Below are 27,199 nucleotides of genomic sequence, written 5' to 3'. Positions count from 1 at the left end.
TAAAATAAAATATGTGCTTGCTTTTTTCCTGTGGATGCATGTAATTAACGTTAGGTGGTGCTCCCAGTCCCAAGGACAGTGAAGCTGAGGGACAGTCTAACCCCAGTTGTGATGATGAGACCAGCAATATGACAGGTGCAATGTGAAGGCATAGCCTACTATGCATTACATTTTAGCCAGAGGAAAACCTTTTTAGTAGTACGAAGTGGGATTTTTTTGTTGTAGTAATAAGTTGACTAAACGTTGACTGTAGGGCCTATTGCCCAATTTATACCTCCTTGGTTCATGGCTGTGAGCCATGGAGATATAAATTTGGCTTATGTAATACAAGAGCAGGGCTGTGCAGGGCAGACAGTTATTTTGTGCATAAAATTAGATGCATTAGGATAGAGTCATGTGCTCTTATTTTAAGTTAAATAATAAGCACAGCGCCATTTGTGGCCAGTTCATTATTGCATTTATTTTATAGTCTGGAATTAAACAATAACTGCTGATTTTCTTACGCAGTTGATTCTGAGGACAGCGTTTGTGTAGAGTGTACAAGCATATCGAGGACTTTAGGTAGAAACGTGTGGGCTGGTGTGTGGGCCAGTGCGCCTGAATGTCTCGGGCTGAATTTGTGTCCCAGTCCGCCCCTGGTGTCTTCTCACAGTCCAGATATGTTGTTCTTGTTTGTCTTTTTTTGCATTTCATGTTTTTAAAAATATGGCATTTATTGCTTGAAAAGTGCCATGTAAATAAAAGAATGATATTATTGTTGTTTTGCCATTGTTTTCTTATTTTCACTTTGCGGATATAAATCTTATTTCCCAAAGCAGCTCCAAAAGTTGGTGTTCTCAGAATTCAGAATAACCTGGTTAAAGCGTCTAGATTGAGAATACAGTATGTTATTTAGTAGCTACTGATACAAATTAGAGGCAGTTTTGGTTTTTTTTAAGATACGCTTGCATGAAAATGAAAAAGATCTGATTGGTAAAAATTTCTATAGGAGGAAGTCTATTTTTGTGACCACATTCTACTTCTGTTTATTTTCTACCTTCTCACTTCTGTAGAAAGAAAAATATGATGTCAGTGGAAATAGGGTGAAAACTGATGTTTGGCGGTGAAGTGGACCCAAGAGCAGACACAGACACAGCTTAAACGTAATGAAAGCGATTTAATGAAAAGATAATCAGGGAGAGGGAGGTGAGCAGCAGTCCAGGGACCGGGTGATGTGGCACGGGGCAAGGGGCAGAGGGGTGTCGGCGTCTGCTGGATGAGTTGTGGAGAAGGCGGGTGGCGAGGCAGGCTGGTGGTGTGGGAAGGAGAATAGAGGCACAGGCATACACAGGAATCCAGGAGCTCGAAAGAGAGGGGGGAAGTGTGTGGAGAGGGGCTCCGGAGAACGGAGGCAGGGAGGCTCGTGAGCTGGTGTCTGGTGGCTGGGGAGGGCTCGAGGCTGGGCGGCTTGGTAGCTAGGCGCTGGAGCACAGTGCGATAGCAGGCTGGACCTGGGGCACACAAAGGCAAAAACGTCTCAGCACGTGGAGAAAACTTGAGAATCAAAAATCACTAGAAGCTCACACACTCAATGCAAAAACCACATAGAGGTAGCAGTCAACACTACCACAGAGCAGTGCAGACAATCTGGCAACGGGTCCTCTGCAGCTAGCAGTCCTTGATTAGACATGAGCTCCAGCTGCAAGGCTTCCAAACCACCTGCCAAAAAAAGGACACAGAACACACCTCCCCACAGCACACAGAGATGACATCTCTCAAACCACAACAAAAACAACATTTAACTTTAAAATGAGGAAGTACATGAGTGCTTTGCAGTTTAAGCAACATACAAAAGAAGAAGCAGATCACAGAAACCACCAGTAAGACATCCATCACATTCTGAGTGAAATATGGCCGTCTATGAAAATGAATCAGAGATCACTGTGGAGATGATGAACCTCTCTGATGCTTCAGCCAGGACTGCTGCCTCCAAGAGTCTCAGGGATGAAGATGGTACCACAGTGCCCGGTGAGACAGAATTGCTATCAATGTTTGGCTGTTTGAAACATCAAAGTAACATCATCAACAACACTGTGAGTTATAGTTCAGTGTAGAAGTGGAAAAAGTCCTTTTGGCTTTATGGTCTTTGTTAATTTACATTATCTCCATGACCATTTAAACATTGTTGACTTTAAATTTATTTTTGTGTTTACCTTTTGACAGACTGTTAAACTACTTTAAAGATTTTTTTTTAATGGTGTCCTGTTTTAAATTGTGTTTTTGTTTTTACTAGTGTTCTGCATGTTTTTACTAAATTCACCTGTACAGCACTTTGATGTAAAGTGCTCTATAAATAAATTTATTATTATTATTATTAATATTATTATTATTATCTAATACTAGAATTTCAGTAACATGGCTGTGACTGAAAGTTGAAAAACAGACAAAAAAAGTCATCCTTCTTTCAGCTTCTCGCCTTTTTGCGCAGGTTGTATATGGTTAGTGTTTTAAGTCCTGCCAGAACGGTGCTTTGGTATTCTTATTATCATTTAAGCTTCAAGGACTTTGAGTGAAGGAAATTATTAATGTAGACTTGAAGTGAATGAAATACAACACGTCCAAGAAAACTGCTAATCAGTCAGTGTGTGTGTGTGCGTGCGTGCGTGCGTGCATGCCTGCGTGCCTGCATGCGTGCGTGCGTGTGTGTGTGTGTGTGTGTGTGTGTGTGTTTTCCATACACAGGAGGAAAACTGCTCAGATGTGTTGCTGTGAGCTTTTGTCTCCTGTGTGTCCTACAAGTTGCTCTAAACATTTCCCTCCGTCTTGCTCTCTGTGAGTTTTATTAAATTATTACATCATATATTAATTAATATGAATTCATTTTCTAACAGCAGAGTTGAAGCTTATCACTACAGATGTTGCCATTTCCTGTGTGATACCATGGGTGTGTGGTTTGTCGCTGTATGACAGAATGGTTTGTTTAACAGATACATTTAACTTATAAAAATACCTACAGCTTTATGGAAAGATTCATGTTATATGGAAATTCTGTGTTAAAGTGAATTGTCTCTTTAGTTGTGAACATAATCTGATTCTGTTGCAAATGATGTTAGCCTCTCCACCAGGGATTGATGCCAGTTTCAAAAATCTAACTGAGGAGAGAGACGAGTTGAGGAGCATCAACCTTCGTAAGTACGATGATGAAACTACTTCAGTAATCTAGAAGAGAGGATGGGACTTCCTGTGGTTGAATTCATGATTTATTATCATGCAGTGTTTTCAACAGGTAAACCTTCCTGAAGTCTAGTGTACATTAAGTGACAGTTTGGGTCTCTGATCTGTAGTTATATAAGAGAATAGTTCTTTTAAAGGCTGTAGTTAAAAAAAAAAATACATTGTGTAATATTTGCTGAAACTGTCACTTATCCACAGTGTTACACAAGACAGATATTCTGTAAAAAATAAAAAAACACATACTCTTTCTCCTCATATTGCTTCTAATGGCAGTACCACACAGTGAATGAAAACAACCAATCAGAATCGAAGAGCCTCTAACGCAGCTGTCAATCATGGCTGGTGAGCTGCTGTCAAACTTTCCAACTAGGCAGCGCAGATCAAATATGAATCAAGATTCTGTCACTGCATTGCCTCATTTTCACATCAGATGTTTTCAGAAACATATATACTGTTTAGCTGTAAAATGAGAAAGTGGGTTTGTGACCTGGCCACTATGTTGGAAACAGTCGAGCTGAAAACAAAGCACAGCCCAGGAGCTGGAGCAAATTTTCCATTTTACAGCTAAACAGTGCACTAAAACTTCTGAAAAACATTTGTGGCAAGAAATAGGCAATGCAGCTACAGAATCTTGATTCATATTTGATCAGCGCTGCTTAGTTTGACAGTATGACCAGCATTCATATCTTATCAGCTTGATCAGGTTGCCGGCTGAGACTCCTCAGCTCTGATTGGATGTTTTCTGTGAGCCGCAGTAGATTCTAACAAATGCCCTACTTGTCCTAACATTTTTGTTTGTTTGTTTGTTTGTTTTGTTTTGTTTTGTTTTCAGCAGGTAAAAGTGCACACGTGCGTTCAAAGTAGTTTTTCAACGTATTTTTGTTGTTTGTTGAATAATAAGAAATGTCTGTTCTTTCCTCGAACAACAGATCACCATTCAAACCAAGGATGGGTGTATTTCAGTGGTAGTTTCTACTATATTTCTTCAGTCGAGAAAACCTGGCAAGACAGCAGAGATGACTGTGTGCAAAGAGGTGCAGACCTGATGATTATCAACAGCGAGGAGGAACAGGTGTGTGTGTGTGTGTGCACTTGGATGCGTGAGACATTGTTTAAATATGAATTTACTATTGTGTGTTTCTCTTTTAAAACAAGAATTTCACAGGACAATACCAAAAGAAAATATGGATTGGACTGACTGACAGAGAGACAGAGGGGGTATGGAAATGGGTGGATGGCACTCTGCTGACAACAAGGTACACACATTACTCTGGAGTTTTAAGAGATTATTATTTCACTGTCAACAAAAAATAATATTTAATTGTTGTATTAACTTTAACTTGTCCACATTCTGTGTGTTGCTGTTCATTAAATGCTAGTTGGCTTGTGTTTTGTGTTAAAAGCATATTTGTTTTTACTTTCAGCTTCTGGAGATCTGGGGAACCCAACAATAATGGCGGAAATGAAGACTGTGTAGAAAATATCCATATGAACCAAAATCGCTGGAATGATGCATCATGTGAAACTAACAACTTCTGGATCTGCGAAAACAAAATGGCTGTATAACTCAGGGCATAACCAAACCCTTATGATGTTGTCTCATCATTAAACAGATTTATATTCCACTGTGATTTTAAAAAAAGAATTTGAAGGCACAAACAAATGACATCATCCCACAGATAGGGGCATCAGATTAGAAAATGCTTCTTTGTGTACAAACAACATATTGTGTTCTTTAATTTCAGGGGCTGATGTGCCTTTTATTGTGATATTTGTATATATATTTTTTAATGTGTCTGTATTTGTTTCTTTGAGTACTATTGTGTCCAGACAGACTCCAGGTAAAGATCATCAGGTGATTGGGTTTTTGTTCATGCTTGCTGTCTTTTAAGCCCCCTTGTTTTATCTGGAGATACAGATGCATTTTTATTTCTTTGGGTCTACTACTTTTATGTTGGACTGTCTTGCTTTTGCATTTCATTTATTTATTTAAATGTACTTTGCATTTGATGCTAGAAAAGTTCTGTGTAAATAAATGTATGACATTATTGCTGTCTGGTTCTTCTTTACACTTTATGTACATACATTTTATTTCCCTGAGTTAAAACAACAGCTTCAACTCACCTTGATGTTCTCATGGTTTAGAATAACCCCATCAGTCAGGGGCGGCTGGCCAATAGAGGGCGATAGGGCGCCGCCCCTCCTTGAGCCACAAAGGAAAAGAAAGATGATGATAATAAATGTATGATTAGCGATATCAGCCTGGCTGGAAATCGCCCCGACTCACTCTCATAGACTTCCATGTAAAATGCTTTTTTTTCTAAATGCAGGCACTCCAATGCAATCTCTATGGGTTCCGGGAGGGCTTGCCCCAACGTGTTTTCGTCGTCCGTAAACCACCAAGTATAATTCATGTGCTCCTCGGATGGTCCGATTTCCCATGTTGGGAAGTCGTTCTTACTTCATTGTGTGTTCACGAGCGTTTAAGTCCTCATGTGGAGACATCATGGACATTACAAAGAAGATGTGTTGTATTTTATCACTCAAAATGTTTAAAAAAACACGTCGTCAACCGTTTCCACTGAAATATTGCTTTATGGTCGGAAACTAATTTTTCCGATTATTCCGACATCACATGAGGCAGCGCCACTGCGCAGCGGTCACATCCAAGATCAACATGGCTAACGTTTCCAGCTGATCCAAGAGGCTTTTTAACCATATAGGTTATAAAGTAACGACGCATAGTGCGTCCAAATTCACACCCGTTCTTCTCTATGGATATTCTCTGTGACCATTAGCGAGAAGCCAGACATCACGTTAAACAGCTTTCCAGTGATCACACACATCATTGTGCTGTCATCCCATCATGCTATAAATCCAGATCAATTGTCTACAAAATAAAAACCTGACGAATTTCTTTACAACCCATCATACAGATCTTGTTATCAGTCACTTCATATAGTGAGGAATATCGTATTTTACCACGTCTTAGGCTTGTGTGTGTTTCTCCCTGTCTATCCACATTTGTAGTCCGGCTTTCAAGATGCAAATATCTCCATATTGTCCAGTTGACACTCCATCAAACTTTGTATGACCAGTCACTTCACCTTTGCGCACCCAGACAACTGTAGCCTAATTATGCGTGCATTACAGGGCCGTAGTTACCATATACATTGAGGGGGACACGTTCCCCAATGCCCAAAACGCCCCCCAATATATAACTGAAACTGAAAAACAACAACAAAAAAAACGTTCAGGTCAGGTCAAAGAGCATTGATACTATGTGATGTGCATTGTATTAAGTTGTAGGGTGTGCCTGCATTTAATCAGAACACAAAATGAATTTCCACTTAGCTATAATAAAATGTTTTCTGATTAAGACTGACAATGACTCAGTGAATACCTTACTCAGTTTTATTTGATTAATGGTAAAACAGGTCTCTGTCTACATTCAAAGGTGTTTATGTGGGCAAACTGATGAAAAGTAGTCTGTTAATGACCACAGTGGATTGTTCAGTCATTGTAGAGCCAAATTAATTCAAATTTACCCATTGAACGGGTCACCTCAGCCATCATCACAACAATTGCCCCCCCTGAGAAATTTGGCAGGAGCCGCCACTGCCATCAGTTATTGTGGATCTTAAACGATATTGACAAATTTCACCAGAACACTTTTTTTGTGAAGAGAAATCAAATACAAACATATATTATAATAATCATAACCTGCAATTCTCCCACAACAGAAGAGAAGATTTTATATTTTTATGCACTCAACCAGCACGTTTTCTAACAAAATACTGGCATATAAAGACGTAGCCCTTTGCACACCAAGATAATTTTTTATTGAGATACGAAAATATTTTTTTAATCCATTGCCCCAAAAGATTAACGTAGAGAAACCTCGTATACTGCGTCCAGTGTATTTTATGATTCTATTCACAGCAAAATTCACAATACGAGACAAAATGGAAAGGCACCTTTGTTCCCCTGGCACTAAACTGTTTTGATGTCTTAGAGTCCGGTTTCTGACCACACAGCACTCAGACTGTTCTTGTTAAGGTCTTCAATGACATCCACGTAAACACAGACAGTGGCATAATTTTATTTACAGTGTTACTGGATCTCAGTGCTGCATTTGATACGGCTGACCACAACATATTACGACATCAACTGGAAATCTGGGTGGGACTTTCTGGCACGGCACTAATCTGGTTCTGTTCCCACTTAAAGGATAGAGACTACTTTGTATATATAAGTAATTATACATCTGAGTGTACAAAAATGATGTGGAGTTCCCCAAGGCTCCATTCTGGGACCAAACTGGCCCCTTTCGACACAAAGGAGCAGCGGCTCTATGCTGAGCTCCCTTCGGATGTCTGAGCTCCTCACCCTATCTCTAAAGGCCCGAACATACTCAGGCGGAACGTACGTGGAGCGGACTCCACGGAGGTCTGCCCGGACTAAAAGCAGAGGTCCGTAAGCCCTGTGCGCACGAAGCTCAGATTTTACAACCACGTGGACTCTGCTCCGCGCACCAGTGTCCCTCAGAAGACGGCTCGGCATGTATTTTTCACATTGCCATGACAGAAGAGTGCAAACAACGTGCAAGAATTGTGGGTAATGTAGTGTTTCACAGACATTGTTACAGGAAAAAACAACGCCGAAGTGCGCTCAACTATGGAAGCCCGAATGACTGCAGACATTCCTCGCGGAGTCCGCTCCGCTTATAGTATGCCCGAGTCTGTGAGCACCTTAAGGCTGAGCCCAGTTACCCTCCGGAGGAAGCTCATGTCTACTGCTTGAATCTGCAATCTCATTCTTTCGGTCACTACCCAAATCTCATGACCATAGGTGAGGGTTGGGACTCAACAAAATGTTACCATAATTATGCAGATGACACACAAATTTACATAACCATATTACCAGGGACTTTGGTGCATTGAACAAATCAGTTATTGAATGTGTGACAGTTTTCTCCAATTAAACAATGGCAAAACTGAGTTAACTGTTCTTGGAGCCAAGAAGCAACAATTAAAAGTCAGTGCTCAGTTGATGGACCAAGCCAGAAATCTTGATTTAGTCATGGACTCAGACCTGAACCACATTAAGACAAATGTAAAGTCAGCCTATTATCACCTTAAGAACACAACTTGTGTCTCGGCCAGATTTGGAAAAAAAAAACACTGTCCATGCATTTATTTTCACTAGACTTGACTACCGTAACTGTCTTTGCCGATCTCCCTAAAAAAACTGATCAGACAGCTGCAGCTGATACAAAACACTCCTGCTTGAGTTCTCACTAAGACCAAGAAACTGGATCACATCTGTCCAGTTCTGATGTCTCTACGCTGACTTCTTGTCTCTCAGAGATTCAGTTTCAAAATACTGCTGTTGGTTTACAAAGCACTGGATGGTTTAGGTCCGATTCAATTTGAAAACAAAAGCCTGCAAGATGCATTTAAGTCTGCCTTGAGAGATCAATCAATCAATCAGTTTTATTTATAAAGCCCAATATCACAAATCACAATTTGCCTCACAGGGCTTTACAGCATACAACATCCCTCTGTCCTTTGGACCCTCACAGCGGATAAGGAAAAACTCCCCCAAAAAAACCCTTTAACGGTAGAAACCTCAGGAAGAGCAACTGAGGAGGGATCATTTGATGACTGTGATAATGAGACCAATTTGTCAAGAATAAACATTTACTAGTCCATACCCATTGAGTGCACAGCATCAACGGCAGCACAGCACAGTGATGATGTATAGCATACCATACCATGACTTAGTCATACCAAAAATTAAAAAAAAAACAAAAAACGAAAACATTTGGCCACAGGGGGAGCCACAGCGATCGGTCACATTTTAGCCTTTTTTAAGCATTGTTCTTGTTGTTATAGCGCCACCCAGTTGCCAATTAGACTTGAATTTCTCCAGTCACTTTGAGGCGTCCTGTTCTACATATCTACCAAGTTTAGTAAAAATTGATAAGGCGGTTAGGCCTAGATAAGAAATTAGCTCTCTAGCGCCCCCATTTTGTTTGATGGGGTCAATAATGGAGGGGTCCCCTCAGATTATGTGTGGTCATATGCCTACAAATTTGCGTGGTGATCAGTGAAACCTTTGAGATGTTATACACCTTTATGTGATGAGCCACGCCCTCCGCAATATTCATTGCCTTATAGAAGCTCAGTTTTAGTACATTTTCCAACTTTTGCCAAGAGGGAACTTCAGATATTGGTCCCTAGATTATGTTCACCGAGTTTCATGCAGATCAGTCAAACTTCCTAGGAAGAGATCGAATTCAAACTGGCGGAAAATCTATATAACCAGAAGTTATGGGTTCTTGAGGCAAATTTGTTCCTCATGAGGAGAGGCATCTCTGTGCAAAGTTTCATGTCTCTACGACATACGGGGGATGAGATATGCCCATTCAAAGCTTGCAATTTCAATGGGTTGCTATAGCGCCCCCCTTTGGCCAATTGATGTAATATTGCTTCATTCGCATCCTCCCATGACCCTCTACCACTGTGCCAAATTACACATGGATTGACAAAGTCAGCGAGGAGAAAAACATGGAATAGACATGCAGACACACCCACAGACAGAGTTTTTGTTATTATAAGATACGTGGAGAATAGTTTTGGCTGACGGCATGGAGGCCCGTGCATGCGCGGAGCACACAGTACACACATACTCATGCAACACGGAGAAAGAATGAAAGAAACAGTGCAAAGTGCACAGCACAATGTTTAGTTTGTAATGTTTGTAGGCTAATGTCAGTAAAGTGAAAATACGTAATGGCTGGCTTGCGCACACAGACACAGACGCGCGTTCGTTAAGTAAAGTAATTACCTTAGTCTTCAGCAAGTGTTGGTGCTTGAAATTGCATGTCCCAGCCATAAACTGTGGTCCCAGCGCAGGTGTTTTCCAAGTGGTCTCCGCGCATGTGCAGCTCGCGCTGCTAATGGTGCTTACAGTATGAATGGGTAGTGGAAAAAAACGTGAATATAAACAATAGAAATGTGGGAAAAATGCAAAAACGGCATCGTGGCTGTCTGAACATGACCAAGATGAAAGCCTATGTGCAAGTTCAGAGAAATAGGTCAAAGCAGTGAGGAGGAAAACAGATGATGACAGACGGACAGACGGACGAAAGGACGGAGGGACAGAGGTTTCTCCATTTAATAGTAGGATTTCCCAACCACAGAAGTGTAGATTTAAATGTCCTGATTCTCAACATGCAGGATACCTGACTACAGACTGAACTTTACGGTCTTTCACAGTTATGAGATACAAATCTGCATGTTTCCAAATTTCTTGTGATAACATCAACACAGCAGCAAATAGTGCACTGCCTGAAGAAATCAGGAGGAAGTGCAGGTTTGTCACTAGGGCCGTCGTAACCGGACAGGCAAACTAGGCAATTGCCAAGGGCCCTGAGCTGGAAGGGGGCCCCCAGAGACGGCTGACATTGGTCCATATCAATGACAATATGATGGAATCCCTACAGACACTGCAACAACAACAACACGTTGGAATCCCCCCTAATGGGGCCCCCTACTAGCTGCTGCTTGCGAGTGGCTAAGTAGGGGGACCAGACGTCCCGCATTGTGCGGGACTGCACAGCATTTCTGTCTCTTTTCACGCGTCACACAAATTGAGACCATGTCCCGCATGATTGGTTGCCACCCGCGCTAGCATTGTTGGAGTACCGTAGTACTACGTTACCTCACGGTACCACTACTGTGGGATAAGTTCAAAGTCCAATTGCAAGAGGGTGAGTGTCCATGCGCTGTCCAATAACGGCGCGCGCTGGCCACTTGGCACTCAATATGCTGCTTTCATGACAGCCCAGAAATACCTGAACAGCCGAGCTGTGGCGGTACACAGGTATGTGATGTGTCAGAGGAGAAACGAGCCGTTCACATTTCTCTCTTTGTGGCAGGTAACGGCCCACAAACCTCACCGCACTTTAGGGACTGTTCTTTACTCATGAAGGGACTGTTCTTTACTTGTCAGGAGAGGAGGGTAGCTGGTTGATTTTTATTTAATTTATTTATTTTATTTTGATCCCCCCATGTTAATCACTTATTGATGCTGTTTTTGAAGTATGAATAAGTCAATAAGTAATTTATTCCTTTTAAATATCAGTGATGTATCATAGAAAAGTGATTTATCTTTTTATAAATGACAGGCCTCCAAGGTGCCTCTTGCCTGGGGCCCCAGAGTGTCTTGAAACAGCCCTGTTTGTCACTGAGGGTGATGAACATGATACTTTAATGACGGAACTCACTAACACTAGAAAAGAAGTTGGATGTCGACCTGGTGTTTAGACGAGGACACATATAAGCAATATATTATATTACATTATAAACCTATGGCAGTAAGGACCTCCTTCTGATGTTGCTGTGTCATTTTAAAAACACACACCTAGTGTCAACAACAACAACAACAAAACAAAAAACCTGACTTCATCAGTCTCTATTTCTTAGGCTAGATCTCCTTCTTTTCTATACTTTGACAAGAGAAATCACATTTATTCAGGGAAATCATTAAGGGATGATGGCTCTTAGACATCATTTTGTTATCTGTTTCTCTGAACACTGAAGGTACAGATGGTAACTTGATCAAGAAGTTAATAGAGGGACATCATCAAAACACACAGACAAATGGTGTTTTCAGATAAATCAATTAAACAAACTACAAAAAAGATGGAACAGGCTTTCCAAGACCTACCAAAGAATAACAAAATGATAATGTAGGGGAGACCAGGGACAGTGGTAACAGGGGGCAGTTGAATTCCTCCAATAAGGAACAAGTTGGAGTGATTACATCACTCTGCACATATTCAGTGAGATTGTCGTCTTGTTTACAAAAAAGTAGTCTGAGTGGGCGGAAGTTCGCTGCATAGATCAGCCTCTCATTGGGCAGAACGAGCCACCCGCTGAAGTCCCGCCCTACCATTTCCGGTTGTGTAGCAGTTTTCAACCGTTTTCAACACGTCCTTTACTAACTGTTGCGGTGTTTGATCTTGCGGGGATGTAGCCATTTTTCTGCCATGGTTCGCGTCCTGTAGGCGATATTTTTGTGGGCGTTTTACACCAAAACCTGATTCCCCCCGGCAATATTTTTTCAAGCGCACAGTTGCTGTGGCACCGCCCAGAACGATTGTGATTGGTTGAAAGAAATACAAGCAGCCGGGGCATTTTTTTCTCCAATCTTAAAGTGAGAGTCGGCCCAGCCAGACCTTTCTTTTCTTGAGAAAGGTCTGGTGAACAAAAAAGCAACCACATTTAAAAATTCCCAGAGAAAGGAACTGGCAAATGTTTTGTTAATGGGTTTGTTTGTGTTTTGGTGTTATTTGTTTTTGTTTTTGTTTTGTTTTGTTTTGGTTTAGTTGTTTGTTTCTTTTTTTCTTTGTTTGTTTTGTTGTTGTTGTTTGTTTGTTTGTTTGTTTTAGGTAAAATTTGAACTTTGGATACTGTGCTGAGATCAAATGTCAAGGAGTCTCATCAGAATCAGCATCTCAGCTAAAAATAAAAATAATAAACATTTGTTAAACTAACAGTCAGGGTAGTTTACAGTAGGTGGATATATGGCTGGGGATACTGGGACAGTTTTAACGCCTTGTTACAACCATCTCTGAACCAAGTACCTCCATTTATATTTAAAAAACCTGAAGGCCTGAACAGACTTGATTACACGCCAAGTTAATGATGATCAGTTGCATGCTAAGTCAGTGGAAAAGCAGGTCATAAGATAACAGGAAAAAAATCAGAGGCAGAACATTTCCTGAGGATGGCACAGATGGAAAAAAATCTGTGCCAAAGATAATTATAACTGTGCTGATAATATTCAGTATAACAGCACAACATCCAGTGTGATATTGCTTTATACAACAATTCTACAAGCACCATTTATTAACGATAAAAAGCCGCAACAGGTTATGATTTGTTTGTTTATTTAATGATATATTTAGCTCCACCAACACACATAGTCCAGCAACTGGAACAGTACTGTTGCCAAGCAACACACATTACACTCCTGCGCACAAGCTTGCTACTTAGTGTAAGCTAGGTCTACACTTTAACACAGACCAGCTACTTTGTATCATGTAAGCTACATCTGTGTGTTGCCATTTACTTTGTGACCAATGAATGAATAGTCACAGTAACGTGAACGATAAATAATCTTTTCATTGTGAGTATTTGTTTGATTAATTATGTATATTTATAGGCATGTTACAACCATCCCTGGCATATGTGACAACTATGTCTGTACACTGGGAACAGTGGAGTACACAGTTGTAACAGTGGAGTGACAGTATTTAAAACAATTTTGCAAACTGTGCATAGCTCAGAAATCCAATATCTACATTGTTTTAGTAGCTGATGCTTCAAAGCTTATAATAAAGCAAAATTGGCTATTTCAGGATAAACGGGTTTTGATTTATTTTCTGAATATCCTGAAATAGCCAATTATAATATAAATCTGGGTTTACAGCATGTCACATATGCAAATGAATGTACGATGGCCCCGTTAAAATGCAAAATCAACTCCTAACCTATCATAAAATGGATCCAGTTAATTCATAAATACACAATGTGTTGTGCTGTACACAAAGCAGTGAGTAAAGCAATCACAGATTTACAAAAGCTCCTTTTGACACTGCTGATGAGTCATTAAAGCATCTACGGAAGGTTAGACAAGTAACCAAATGAAAAGTATCTGCACTCTCATGTGATTATATACACTTTGAAGACCTGATGATGTCAGAAGTGATTGCAGAGTTGAAACTGTGACGATTGCAATATAATCAGGTGTTATATAAAGATGATAATGATGACTACTGACAAAATAATTAATTTAGTAATGAATCGATCAATAAATTAATGATATATTTCTGTCTTCACTAATTTTTTGAACAATAGCAGACATTTTGACTTGTCAGGAAAGCAGTGTAACACGAATGGCTCTGTTCTATTCAAGTGTCCCAACAAATGGTGACACTGTGACAGTGAGCCAACACACCAGGACCCTGAAAGTGAAGCAGTTACATGGACTTTAGCCATCATTCATTTTATTATTGACACCTGTGTTTTTCCTGTGGTGACATGTTGGTGTTCGTACATGATGATGAGACACTTCCCCTGCAGCTTATCGATCGCCAGTCTAGGGCAGATTTGGATGCTGAGTCATGGAGCCACCACCTTCTCACAGATCCAGAAGTTTAGCTTTTTACATGGTGAATCATTCCAGTTGTATTCCCTGTCATAAAGCCTTATTTCTCCACAGTCTTCATCAATGCCTTGATGGCTGTTGGGCTCCCCAGCGTTCCAGTAGCTGAAAACAAACATCAAAGAATGTTCTTAGCAGGAAACACAACCAAAGAAGCTGGAGTGAAGTCTTAGCGTGTCGCCTGAGTGTTTCAGCATTACAAAAAATAATTTTAGTTTTTTGGTGACCCAAGGTGTACTAAAGTTTATTTGAACAGTGGTGCAACAGCTTGGCCTAAAGAAAGTTAAACTGCTCAAATCTTTGATCAGTCCTGAATGAAACACCTAGAAGAAGCTGAGTGATTCATAATTTCCACCTCTGCAACACATAATATCAAAGGTGGTGCAGGACTTCCTCCTCACTCACCTACTGGAGTGCTGCTCAGCAGCAGTAAACTCAGTACTGCCACCAGCTGGTGGCTGGAGGGTCAATCAGGAAGACTAGTTCCTCAATATATAGCAATACTACATATTAATCTTCATCTTCTTCTAACCGCTTCATCCTCTTAAGGGTTGCGGGGGGGCTGGAGCCTATCCCAGCTACATCGGGCGAGAGGCAGGGTACACCCTGGACAGGTCACCAGACTATCGCAGGGCTGACACATAGAGACAAACAACCATTCACGCTCACATTCACACCTACGGACAATTTAGAGTTATCAATTAACCTAGTCCCCAATCTGCATGTCTTTGGACTGTGGGAGGAAGCCGGAGTGCCCGGAGAGAACCCACGCTGACACGGGGAGAACATGCAAACTCCGCACAGAAGGGCTCCCACGCCCGGGATCGGGATTGAAGAAAGCAAAATAATAATAATAATGATAAATAAAAATGATGCTAATAAACTTCACATACGAAGTAGTATAAGAATATAAGAAAAAAAACATGTTGGCCTAACAGGAGGTAGAAAACATTTTTATCATGTATCTTTTTATTCCCATGTTAATGAGAATGTATTCAGTTTCTTCCTCGTACTCACCAAAGGTGATCATCTTCCTCTTCAAATCTTCTCCCTCTTCAGTCAGATTTTTGATAATGGCCTCATAATCTGGCATCTTTGCATCTATAAGAGCATAAAGATACGTTTGTCCTACTGTAGTTAACCCTCCGGGACACATTTTTGTCTTTTTTAGGTGGGGGACAAAGGATCTTTTTGGGGAGATTGCAGGTCAACAGTATATGCCTCATATAAGTGGTATACATCTTTCTCAAGCAGGGAACCTGAGGATGAATTTGAGATGCAGCTCAGCACTGTGTGCCGAGTTTTTCTAGTTAAAAATCTGTAATAAATGCTGTGTTTTAGTTGGGTGCCTCATCACACATGAATAAACCTGAGCTCACTGAATAAAAGAGACTCTCAGATTTCCATTCATACCCAATTTATTCAATACCAAGACTGTTTAGGGACCCAGGATGCAGAAATTAGGCAGAACATAACATGTTTATACTGCATGATTTTTACCCCAAACTGCATCATATCAATATAAAGGGAACAGGTCTGTAAAGAGGAGACTCGTGAGTACCCACAGCTCCCATTTCATTCAGATATCCTGAGGTGAGAGGTCAAGGGACCCCCGTGAAAATGGTCACGCCCATCTTCCTCTTTGCCGAGAAGGTGGCGTCGATAACACTGGATTCCTTAGGTACCTATAGTCCCATATGACACCAGCCTGCGGGTCAACACTGAGGTTAGGGTGTCATGGGAAAAGACACCTACTCTTGTGTTAATTCTAGTTTATGTACACACCATACAGTATGTGTGTGTACATTTGGTGTGGGGCTGTGTTCATTTCATCTGCAATTCATTACTCCTGAAACTAAGTTGGTTCCACACTATATGTCACATAATCATCATAGCTGGTAAGTGTGTTTGTAGTTCCAAGCTTTGGTCTTATAATGTTGAGATGGTGAATTTAAGTCTCAGGGTGAAATTAGAGAGAAATGTAAGATCACTCACAGAGAGCAAGACGCAGGGAAATGTTGGCAGCAGCTTGTAGGATACACAGGAGTCCAAAGCTCAGAGCAACCAGTCTGAAGAGTCTGTCCTCTGTGTGCAGAAAATCAAACATGCAAAACCACCATAATTATTATTAGGCAGTCAGGTGTGATATTGTGTTCTCTGATCTGCTTTCATTTCACTTCTTGTACATCGTCTCCTCATTAAGTAGATTAAAAATTAACTTCATATGTAGCTTGTTGCCTAATTATGATATTTTCTGAATCAAACCCCCACACCTGACTCTGATAAAAATGATGCCCTCCAAACTCACGCTCTGTTACTGAAAATGACTTACTCCTGGACGAAGCATCAGGCATGTTGTCACGGTCCAAAGTCATCTCAGCCTCCTCTTTGAAGACAAAACAGCAAAACACAGTTATCACCCCCACCCTTCAGCAACCTTACTATCTCTTGCATTTCTCCATTTTGCCTCTGTGTTTCAGTTGTTGTCTTGGAGTTTGGTGGCCAAGTTTTAAGACCACTGTCTTTTCATAGATCCAAAGCCGTTCATTATTTTAGCTTTTTTAATCATCATAGAACTTTATTTCTCTTCATGTCTGCCTTCATGACTGTTGGTTCCCCAATAGCTGTACTGGTTTTAATTTTAAAAGGGAGGTACAAAATCAAAATATCATCATATAGATCAATTGTCTTTGACCTGTCATTTTTTTCATAATCTTACAAAGGTTCATATGATTTAACTACACAGTTTCCGACAAATATAAAGGTTAGGTCACTTCAAATTACATAATAACACATTCATAATTTCATCACAGTAGAAATGTCAATTTAAAAAAAATCCTTAATAGGTTATATGAAATTTTAAAAGGAGTCCTGCTCAGGATGACCCTGACAATGTGCATGTCAAATTCCATGTGATTTTACTGTAATTTTAATTTGAATTACAGTATTTTAAAGGGAAAGGCAACTTAAATGACACTAGAGCAGTCATAATTTCCTCATATTCATTTACCATAATCCCCTTCTGATTACATCAGGTGCGGGACAATGACAACAGCATGACTCTGTTTGTTGTAAGGTTCCAATATGAGTTGCTCAACAGGTAGTTCCTTCTCCCTGTTACTGAAACCCACAACAAACACCAAAACTGACCCAACGGTGTGGGAAAACAAACTTAGTGTCGAGGACGTCGAAGGAGAGGATTGAGAGTGAATCACCTTATCATCTTACTTCATCTTTGGTTGTTGGATTCAGTAGTTTTGGAATAATCTGATTTGTGACTGAATCAGAATGGCAAGTAGTAGGCTAGTGGTTCATTGGTGGATGATGAAATGGAGGCTGAATGGACACAAATTGTGAGTAATGGGAGAGAAAGTAGGTACAGAAATAGCCAGCTGACACAGTCAGGAAAAAGGGCATTAGAAGAGGACGAGGAAAGATGAACTGTGAGAAAAAGATCATGATGGAAGAATTTAAGGTAATTCTTATATAGAAGGTGGGAAATGAGAGAACATCGGTCAGCCCAATTACTCTGACGAACGGTTTGAGGAAGGCATTTGGAGATACTGGCCTACTGAAAACACAACCTGTGAAAATTGCACTACAAGAAGATATTCAGCCCTATACAGTGGCTACGGCACGCCGAGTCCCCATACCACTGTTGAAGGCAGTGAAGGAGGAGCTGGACAGGATGGAGGCCAACGACATCATTGAGGCTGTAACAGAACCAACTGAGTGGTGTGCGCCGATGGTGCCTGTCCCGAAAAAGACTGGAAAAGCATGCATATGTGTTGACTTAAAGAGACTGAATAAAGCTGTCAAGAAAGAGAGGTTCATTCTGCCGACATCTGAAGAGATGATAGCTCAGCTGAGTGGCTCCACAGTTTTCTCTTCCTTGGACGCAGCTTCTGGATTCTGGCAAATTCCTCTGGATAAGGATAGCCAGAGGCTAACCACGTTCATAACACCTTATGGAAGGTACTGCTTCAAACGTCTCCCATTTGGGATTACCAGCGCCCCAGAGATCTTTCAAAGAAAAATGGTGGAGACACTGGAAGGGTTGCAGGGAGTTGCAGTCTACATGGATGACATTATTGTCCATGGGAGGGATATGGGTGAGCACAATGAGGGGCTGCAGAAAGTCATGGACTGTCTAGAGTCAGCAGGCCTGAGGTTAAACACAGAGAAATGCATGCTGAGAAAGACTGAGTTACACGAAAGAGCATGGATACCAAGAGGTGAAGCTCCGTTGAATTTCTGCCAACAGCCACTAGGGGCGCTACCGCCATTTTGGACTGTTGAGCTTGGACTGTTGCACCCAGACAACATGCAAGATGTCAAGGAGAGAGGAGAAAAAAAGTAGAAGAAAACAGTGTAGTGCAATTAACTGCAACAACTATCGGTGGATATATGTGTATATATATATATACACATTCATAATATATATATATATATATATATACATATATCTAGGCCTATATATGGCCTCTTGGACCATTTATATCAGAACTGATTACTGCTTTAGCATTAAAATATATCATATTAAAATAGCTTATATATTATTATTATTATTATTATTATTATTACTGTCCCCTTACTGTACAAACTGTAAATAAATCTTTATTCCTGACTATGTGACGTCGTCATTAATGTGTTTCTAGTTAAAATATTGATTTTTTTTTTTTTTTTTTTTGGTAGATTGGCTTATGGGGTGATTTTGAAGGAGTAATTAAGTTAATCTTCTCATAAGTGGATGTAATATGTAGAGATGCCATCTCGGCCGTTTCTCCTTATTTTGAAGTGTATATTTTGCTTTACAAAAACGTGAAAAAGCAGCTGTGACCAAGCTATCACAAGATGAGTAGCATTATAAACATAATTAATAGCGATATACTTCAGTTTGTCTGTGTGTTTTTGTATGCAAGTGGGTCTGCTGCAGTCTGTTGACGGTCCAAAATGGCGGCAGTAGGACGAAACCATGGGCGAGTCTGTTGCTATGGGGCGTTCTATTGAGCTTCGCCTCTTGGTATCCATGCTCTTTGGTTACACTTCCTGGGTCAGGTGATCAACAAAGATGGCGTGCGACCTGACCCAGTTAAAGTGTCAGCAATCAATAAGCTCACCCCGCCTGAAAATGTCCAAGAGCTAAGGAGAGCCCTTGAATGATAAACTACCCATGGAAATATATTCCTGACCTCGCCACAGTGGGTCAACCACTGTATGAACTGTTAAGGTCAAAATCAGTTTGGATGTGGGGTCCTGTGCAGCAGGCTCAGCTGATGCTAGCAGCTATGGGATTGGGGGCGTGCTGTTGCAGCTCCATGGTGAAGACTGGAGTCCAGTGACGTTCTGTTCGAGGCGACTGAGTGATGCTGAGACAAGGTACGCTCAAATAGAAAAAGAGCGCCTGGCATCTGTGTGGGCATGTGAGAGATTTGAGATTTATGGCCTGCCTGCATTCAAACTGATCACTGACCACAAACCATTCATTCCACTAATGAACTCCCAAGACCTTGATAACACACCAGTCCGCTGCCAGAGACTCCTCATACAGCTGATGAGGTTCAACCTGGAGGCTGAATACGCTCCGGGGAAAACACTTGTTGTGGCGGACATGCTGTCCAGGAGCCCATGGATGGCATCCGAGCAGAGACAGCCACTGATGAACAACTCCAAGAGGTAGTCAGGTACATTAAGAATGGCTAGCCTGAACACATAACACACACACACAGCTGTGTAAGAGAGTATTTTCCTGTGAGAAATGAACTATCTGTGCATGATGGGTTGGTACTCAGAGGGAGCAGGATAGTGATACCTGGGTCCATGAGGTCAGAAATGCTAGAACGAATACATGATGGTCATCAAGGGCTTACCAAATTCAGAATGAGAGCAGACACTTCAGTGTGGTGGCCTGGCATCACTTCACAAATCACACACAAAGTGGAGAACTGTATGTACGGGAGCATAGGAGAGCACAGAACAAGAAGCCTCTCCTGTCAAGAAGAAAAGGTTGTCAGTGATTATGGGCCGCAGTTCAGCAGTGATGCTTTCAGTGACTTTGCCTGTGAGATGGACTTTAATGGGCAGGAAAATCAGGATGACTTTACCTACCCTGGCTAAAAATCTCCAATCAAAATGGCCGAACTGACAGCACATCAGAGCAAAGGATGTTGTTGAGAAAAGTAAACAGGCCTACCACAAGCGGCATGGTGTGAAACTGTTCATACCACTACAGCCTGGAGACCCTGTTCTCACTAGGCTGAACAATCAAAAGACTTGGTCTACACCCGCAGCAGTGGCTGGTGAGAGCACAACTGAGAGATCATACCTCATCGAGACAGATCAAGGAGCCCTGTACAGGCGAAACTGTCGCCATCTCCAAGGACTGCTTGTTGAAGGGTCTCCTGTCAACACCACCACAAACACAAATACACCAGATACTCAGGCAAGCCCAGACTATAGCTCTCCTGGTCCGAAGGAGACCCCTGATGGACTGTCTCAAACTAGGTCTGGTAGAGTTGTTAAACCTGTTCAGAGACTTGATCTGTGAAGGACATTATGTTCAAGCTGTTTAAATAAACAACCAACCAAACAAAAGAGGTTTAACTGTTTAGTTAAATAAGTTAATTATTATCTGTTTGTTAAATGAATAACAAATAACTTTGTGGTTTTTTTCTTGTTTTGAAGGGAAATACTATACAGAGTTGTTTGATGATAAGACACTCTATGGTTGGTGAATATCTGTTTGTAGACCACAATGAGAAGCTGCTGTTATTTACAATTCATGATCTATGTTTCTAAGCATCAGCATGGATGCTGTTTAAAAGGGAGAGATGCCAGAGAATATGTTTTACGACATGCGTTGCGACAGTTTTTGATAGTTGCATGTTTTTGACGGCAGTTCGTGTGTGTGGGGAGACCTGTTAAGAGAGCATGGTGTCAATAAAGAGTCAACGTGCTGAAACTACAAGAACTCTCTTTACTTTAAAATAAACCAACACGTTTATTACACAAACGAAGACTGTGTGGCAGTAAACTACCATGGTAACAAAAACAGCTGGAATGATTTAGAATGTTTTACTGAAAACTTCTGGATCTGTGAAAAGAAAATGACTCTGTAAATCTGGACAAAACCAAACTGGTGTTGTTACATCATTTTCAACTCTGATTTGTAAAAATGTTTAAGACACAAACATGTTTTGACCTTTAATTTAAAGGACTTGTTGCACTTTTCAGTGTGAAATGTGTAGGCCTACGTATATTTTCAGTGTGTCTGTACATGTTTCCTTGGTTGCTGTTGTGTCCAGACAGACTGCAGGTTAAAATCAACAGGTGATTGGGTTTTTGCTCGTGCTTGCTATCTTTGAATCCCTCTTGTATTATCTGGTGATACAGATGCAGTTTTGTTTTCCTTTGGGTCTTAATATGGTTGTGTTTGTGGGTTTTTGTGCTGTTCTTGTTTGTCTTTTTTTGCATTTCACATGTTTTTTTTTTGTTTGTTTTTAAAAGTAGCATTTATTGCTCAAAGAGTACCATGTAAATGATAGTATGATATTGTTGTTTTACCATTGTTGAATTCTTCTTTTCAATTTAAATCTTATTTCCCTGTGTTAGAACAACAGCTTCAAAAGTTGGTGTTCTCAGAATTCAGAATAACCTGGTTAAAGCTTCTTGATTAAGAATATGCTATTTAGTAGCTACTGATACAAATTAGAGGCAGTTTTGTTTTTTAAGGTACGCTTGTATGAAACTGAGAAAATATCTGATTGATAAAATTTCTATATATAGGAGGAAGTTTATTTTTGTGACCACATTTCTACTTTCTCACCTCTGTAGAAAGAAAAACATGATGTCAATGAAATAAGTGTGGGAAAAAAAAATTTACTCTTAAGTCAGGAAGTACATGAGTGCTTTGCAGTTTAAGCAGCGTACAATAGAGGAAGCAGATCACAGCAACCATCAGTAAGACATCCATCACACTCTGAGTGAAATATGGCCGTCCATGAAAATGCATCAGAGATCACTGTGGAGATGATGAACCTCTCTGATGCTTCAGCCAGGACTGCTGCCTCCAAGAGTCACAGTGATGAAGATGGTACCACAGTGCCTGGTGAGACAGAATTGCTATCAATGTTTGGCTGTTTGAAACATCAAAGTAACATCACAAGGTCACACAGGGTATACTGTCATTTAGAGATTTAAGAACACATCATCCAGAGAATCTGTGTTTGTAGGTTAAGTGTAGAAGTGGAAACGTCATTTTAGTTTCCTGGTCTCTTATTTATTTATATTTATCACTCTGTGACCATTTAAACATTGTTGTATTTTCATTTATTTTGTATGAATGTCATGTTTACCTTTTGACGGACAGATTATCCATTTCAAAGATGATATTTATTACTGGAATTTCGATCACATGGCTGTGACATTATACCAACGAGACCTGTTTGATGTCTGACAGAAAGTCAAAAAAGAGTCTGACAACCAGCAGTCGTCCCTTTTGAGTCTTCTCACTTTTTTGCGGAAGTTGTATATGGTTAGTGTTTTAAGTGCTTAGAAAACTGTTAATCAGGTAATGCACCGCGTTTGTGTGTATGTGTGTGTGTGTGTGTGTGTGTGTGTGTGTGTGTGTGTGTGTGCGTGTGTGTGTGTTTTCCATACACAGGAGGAAAACTGCTCAGATGTGTTGCCGTGAGCTTTTGTCTCCTGTGTGTCCTACAAGTTGCTCTAAACATTTCCCTCCGTCTTGCTCTCTGTGAGTTTTATTAAATTATTCCATCATATATTAATTAATATGAATTCATTTTCGAACAGCAGAGTTGAAGCTTATCACTACAGATGTTGCCATTTCCTGTGTGATACCATGGTTGTGTGGTTTGTCGCAGTTTGACAGAATGGTTTGTTTAACAGATACATTTAACTTATAAAAATACCTACAGCTTTATGGAAAGATTCATGTTATATGGAAATTCTGTGTTAAAGTGAATTGTCTCTTTAGTTGTGAACATAATCTGATTCTGTTGCAAATGATGTTAGCCCCTCCACCAGGGATTGATGCCAATATTAAAAATCTGACTGAGGAGAGAGACGAGTTGAGGAGCATCAACCTTCGTAAGTACGATGATGAAACTACTCCAATAATCTGGATTTAATGGATCCAATACTGTGCATATAATACAGTGTTACAAGTGTTACATGTCATCAGAATAATCCCAGTTAAATGTTCTGCCAAGAGGACTGATATGATGATCCACTGTTATAAATTACACCTTTAAGTTATTGTTGGACCTCTCACTCTAAAACCATGGGTATGAATATGCTGCTCTAACAGCCTCCACAGGGAAATTTGGAAACTGGCTGAAGAGATTTTCTTCAATTCAGTGAGAAGATTAACTGAATGAGTAAATACTGGTTTAGTAGGTGGTCAAAAAGACCACTCCAAATCAATGCTTACTTACACAGGAGCATTCAAAACCTTTAAAGGCTACAGGAAAGAAAGAAGAAAGCTCACATCATACTAGAAGAGAGGATGGGACTTTCTGTGGTTGAATTCATGATTTATTATCATGCTGTGTTTTCAACAGGTAAACCTTCCTGAAGTCTAGTGTACATTAGGTGACAGTTTGGGTCTCTGGTCTGTAGCTGTATGATAGAATAGTTCTTTACAGGCTGTAGTTAGTAACTTAAAAAAAATACATTGTGTAATATTTGCTGAAACTGTCACTTATCTACAGTGTTACATGAGACAGATAGTCTGTAAATAATATCAATGTTCTCTGCTTCCTCATATTGCTTCTAATGGCAGTACCACACAGTAAATGAAAACAACCAATCAGAATCGAGGAGCCTCTAACGCAGCTGTCAATCATGGCTGGTGAGCTGCTGTCAAACTTTCCAACTAGGCAGCGCAGATCAAATATGAATCAAGATTCTGTCACTGCATTGCCTCATTTTCACATCAAATGTTTTCAGAAACATATTTTAGTGCACAGTTTAGCTGTAAAATAGAAAGATAGTTTGTGACCTGGCTGCTATGTTGGAAATAGCCGAGTCAAAAACAAAGCACAGCCCAAGAGCTGAAGCAAATTTTCCATTTTACAGCTAAACACTAAAGCACAAAAACTTCAGAAAACATCTGTGGCAAGAAATAGGCAATGCGGTGACAGAAACGTGGTTCATATTTTATCAGCGCTGTCTGAACCTGATTAGATCATGTGTCTTATCTACTTCTGTGTGGAAGCGGTTACATTTTCAGTAAATATGAAAAGAAGTTATTTTTACTAAAGTTACAAACTGTATCTTTAACGACTGTCATTAATAGATCAGTTTAATGTGGACATTCTGTTTGAAAGTAAACTTTCTCTTCAGTTGTGAACATTCTGGTGTAAGTGACGATAACCTCTCCACTAGGTATTGAGGAGAGTTATAAAACCCTGACTGAAGAGAGAGATGAGTTGAAGAGGGAGCTGAGTAACTTTGGTGAGTGTGGTAAGGAAACAAAAAAAGGAACATGCCTTTACAGAGTATGTGGTCAGGCCTCAGAACTTTCTAAATAATGTGTTTCCAATACGTTCGAGACAAGCTTTCATCAGCTTGTGACTAAAATTACTTGTCCTAACATTTTTGTTTGTTTGTTTGTTTTGTTTTCAGCAGGTAAAAGTGCACATGTGCATTCAAAGTAGTTTTTCCACCATATTTTTGTTTGTTTATTGAATAATAAGAAATGTCTGTTCTTTCCTCTAACAACAGATCATTATTTGAACCAAGGATGGGTGTATTTCAGTGGTAGTTTCTACTATATTTCTTCAATTGAGAAAACCTGGCAAGACAGCAGAGATGACTGTGTGCAAAGTGGTGCAGACCTGGTGATTATCAACAACGAAGAGGAACAGGTGTGTGTGTGTGTGTGTGTGTGTGTGTGTGTGTGTGCATGCGTGCGTGCGTGCGTGCCTGTGCACGCACTTACATGCGTGAGACATTGTTTCAATATGAATTTACTATTGTGTGTTTCTCTTTTAAAACAAGAATTTCATAGGACAATACCAACAGATAATGTGGATTGGACTGACTGACAGAGAGACAGAGGGGGTATGGAAATGGGTGGATGGCACTCTGCTGACAACAAGGTACACACATTACTCTTTTATTCATATTCAAGTACAGTAGTACCTTGGAAGACTCTGGAGTTTTAAGAGATTATTATTTCACTGTCAACAAAACATAATATTTGATTGTTGTTTTAACTTTAACTTGTCCACATTCTGTGTGTTGCTGTTCATTAAATGCTTCTGTTTTGTGTTAAAAGCATATTTATTTTTACTTTTAGCTTCTGGAGATCTGAGGAACCCAACAATAATGGCGGAAATGAAGACTGTGTAGAAACAAATGACAATGATCACCTAAAAATGTGGAATGATGCATCATGTGAAACAAAAAAATTCTGGATCTGCGAAAACAAAATGGCTGTATAACTCAGGGCATAACCAAACCCTTATGATGTTGTCTCATCATTAAACAGATTTATATTCCACTGTGATTTTGAAATTTTTTTGAGGGCAACAACAAATGACATCGTCCCGCAGATAGCGGCATCGGATTAGAAAAAGCTTCGTTGTTTAGGAACAACATATTTTGTCCTTTAATTTCAGGGGCTGATGTGCCTTTCAGTGTGAGATTTGTACATATATTTTTTAATGTGTCTGTATTTGTTTCTTTGAGTACTATTGTGTCCAGACAGACTCCAGGTAAAGATCATCAGGTGATTGGGTTTTTGCTCATGCTTGTTGTCTTTTAAGCCCCCTTGTTTTATCTGGAGATACAGATGCATTTTTATTTCTTTGGGTCTAAATTTTACTACTTTTATGTTGGACTGTCTTGCTTCTGAATTTCATTTATTTCTTTAAAGGTACTTTGCATTTGATGCTAGAAAAGTTCTGTGTAAATAAATGTATGACATTATTGCTGTCTGGTTCTTCTTTACACTTTATGTACATACATTTTATTTCCCTGGGTTAAAACAACAGCTTCAACTCACCTTGATGTTCTCATGGTTTAGAATAACCCCATCAGTTATATTGGATCTTAAATGATATTGACAAATTTCACCAGAACACTTTTTTATGAAGAGAAATTAAATACATACATATATTATAATCATAATCTGGCTGCAATTCTCCCACAACAGAAGAGAAGATTTTATATTTTTATACACTCAACCAGCAAGTTTTCTAACAAAATACTGACATGTAAAAACATAGCCCTTTGAACACCAAGACTATTTTTTATTGAGATATGAAAATATGTTTTAATCCGTTATCCCCAAAAAATTAAAGTTATGTAGAGAAACCTCGTATACTGAGTCCAATGTATTTCATGATTCTATTCACAGCAAAATTCACGATACGAGACAAAATGGAAAGGCACTTCTGTTCCGTTGGCGCTACACTGTTTTGATGTCTTCCAGTAAGGTTTCTGACTACACAGCACTCAAATTGTTCTTGTTCAGGTCTTCAGTGACATCCATGTAAACACAGACAGTGGCATAATTTTAATTACAGTATTACTGGATCTCAGTGCTGCATTTGATACGGCTGACCACCAATGTTCCCTCTAATTTTGAAAACTCCTGAGCAGACATTCAGCTCCTCTGATCACCTACTTGAGTGACTGTGTGCGACATCTGATGCGTACACACACTACATCCACATAGCGGTGCCATGGCATCACCTCTCCAACCCCAAATATCATTACA

The 27,199-nt window shown here is 40.0% G+C and overlaps 2 protein-coding genes across 4 annotated transcripts in view; one reads left to right on the top strand and one right to left on the bottom strand.

The window, feature by feature from the left end:
* Positions 1–1,180: 1,180 nt before the first annotated feature.
* LOC125884902 (CD209 antigen-like protein D) overlaps positions 1,181–27,199 on the bottom strand; it is a 46,298-nt gene continuing 20,279 nt past the window's right edge. For 2 of the 3 annotated variants that reach the window (XM_049570176.1, XM_049570186.1), the window contains exons 6-7: positions 14,307–14,556; positions 1,181–1,490 (exon numbers count right to left, since the gene is read on the bottom strand). In XM_049570176.1, coding sequence (XP_049426133.1) covers positions 14,409–14,556 — 148 coding nt within the window. In that variant the 3' untranslated portion in view covers positions 1,181–1,490; positions 14,307–14,408. Of the gene's footprint in view, positions 1,491–14,306; positions 14,557–16,810; positions 16,838–27,199 lie in introns of those variants that run through there. The other variant, XM_049570219.1, reaches the window with a different exon arrangement.
* On the top strand, positions 1,617–26,254 carry LOC125884880 (CD209 antigen-like protein E). Its single transcript, XM_049570142.1, has 7 exons — positions 1,617–2,007; positions 23,114–23,203; positions 23,485–23,559; positions 24,859–24,927; positions 25,198–25,340; positions 25,474–25,574; positions 25,775–26,254. Exons 1-7 carry the CDS (start codon positions 1,890–1,892, stop codon positions 25,917–25,919), a joined length of 741 nt encoding a protein of 246 aa, XP_049426099.1. The 5' UTR covers positions 1,617–1,889; the 3' UTR covers positions 25,920–26,254.

Source organism: Epinephelus fuscoguttatus, linkage group LG3 (genome assembly GCF_011397635.1).
Source record: "Epinephelus fuscoguttatus linkage group LG3, E.fuscoguttatus.final_Chr_v1".
Lineage (NCBI taxonomy): Eukaryota > Metazoa > Chordata > Actinopteri > Perciformes > Serranidae > Epinephelus > Epinephelus fuscoguttatus.
The sequence above is the reverse complement of the archived record's forward strand: the minus strand, read 5'-3'. Positions and strand labels throughout refer to the sequence as shown.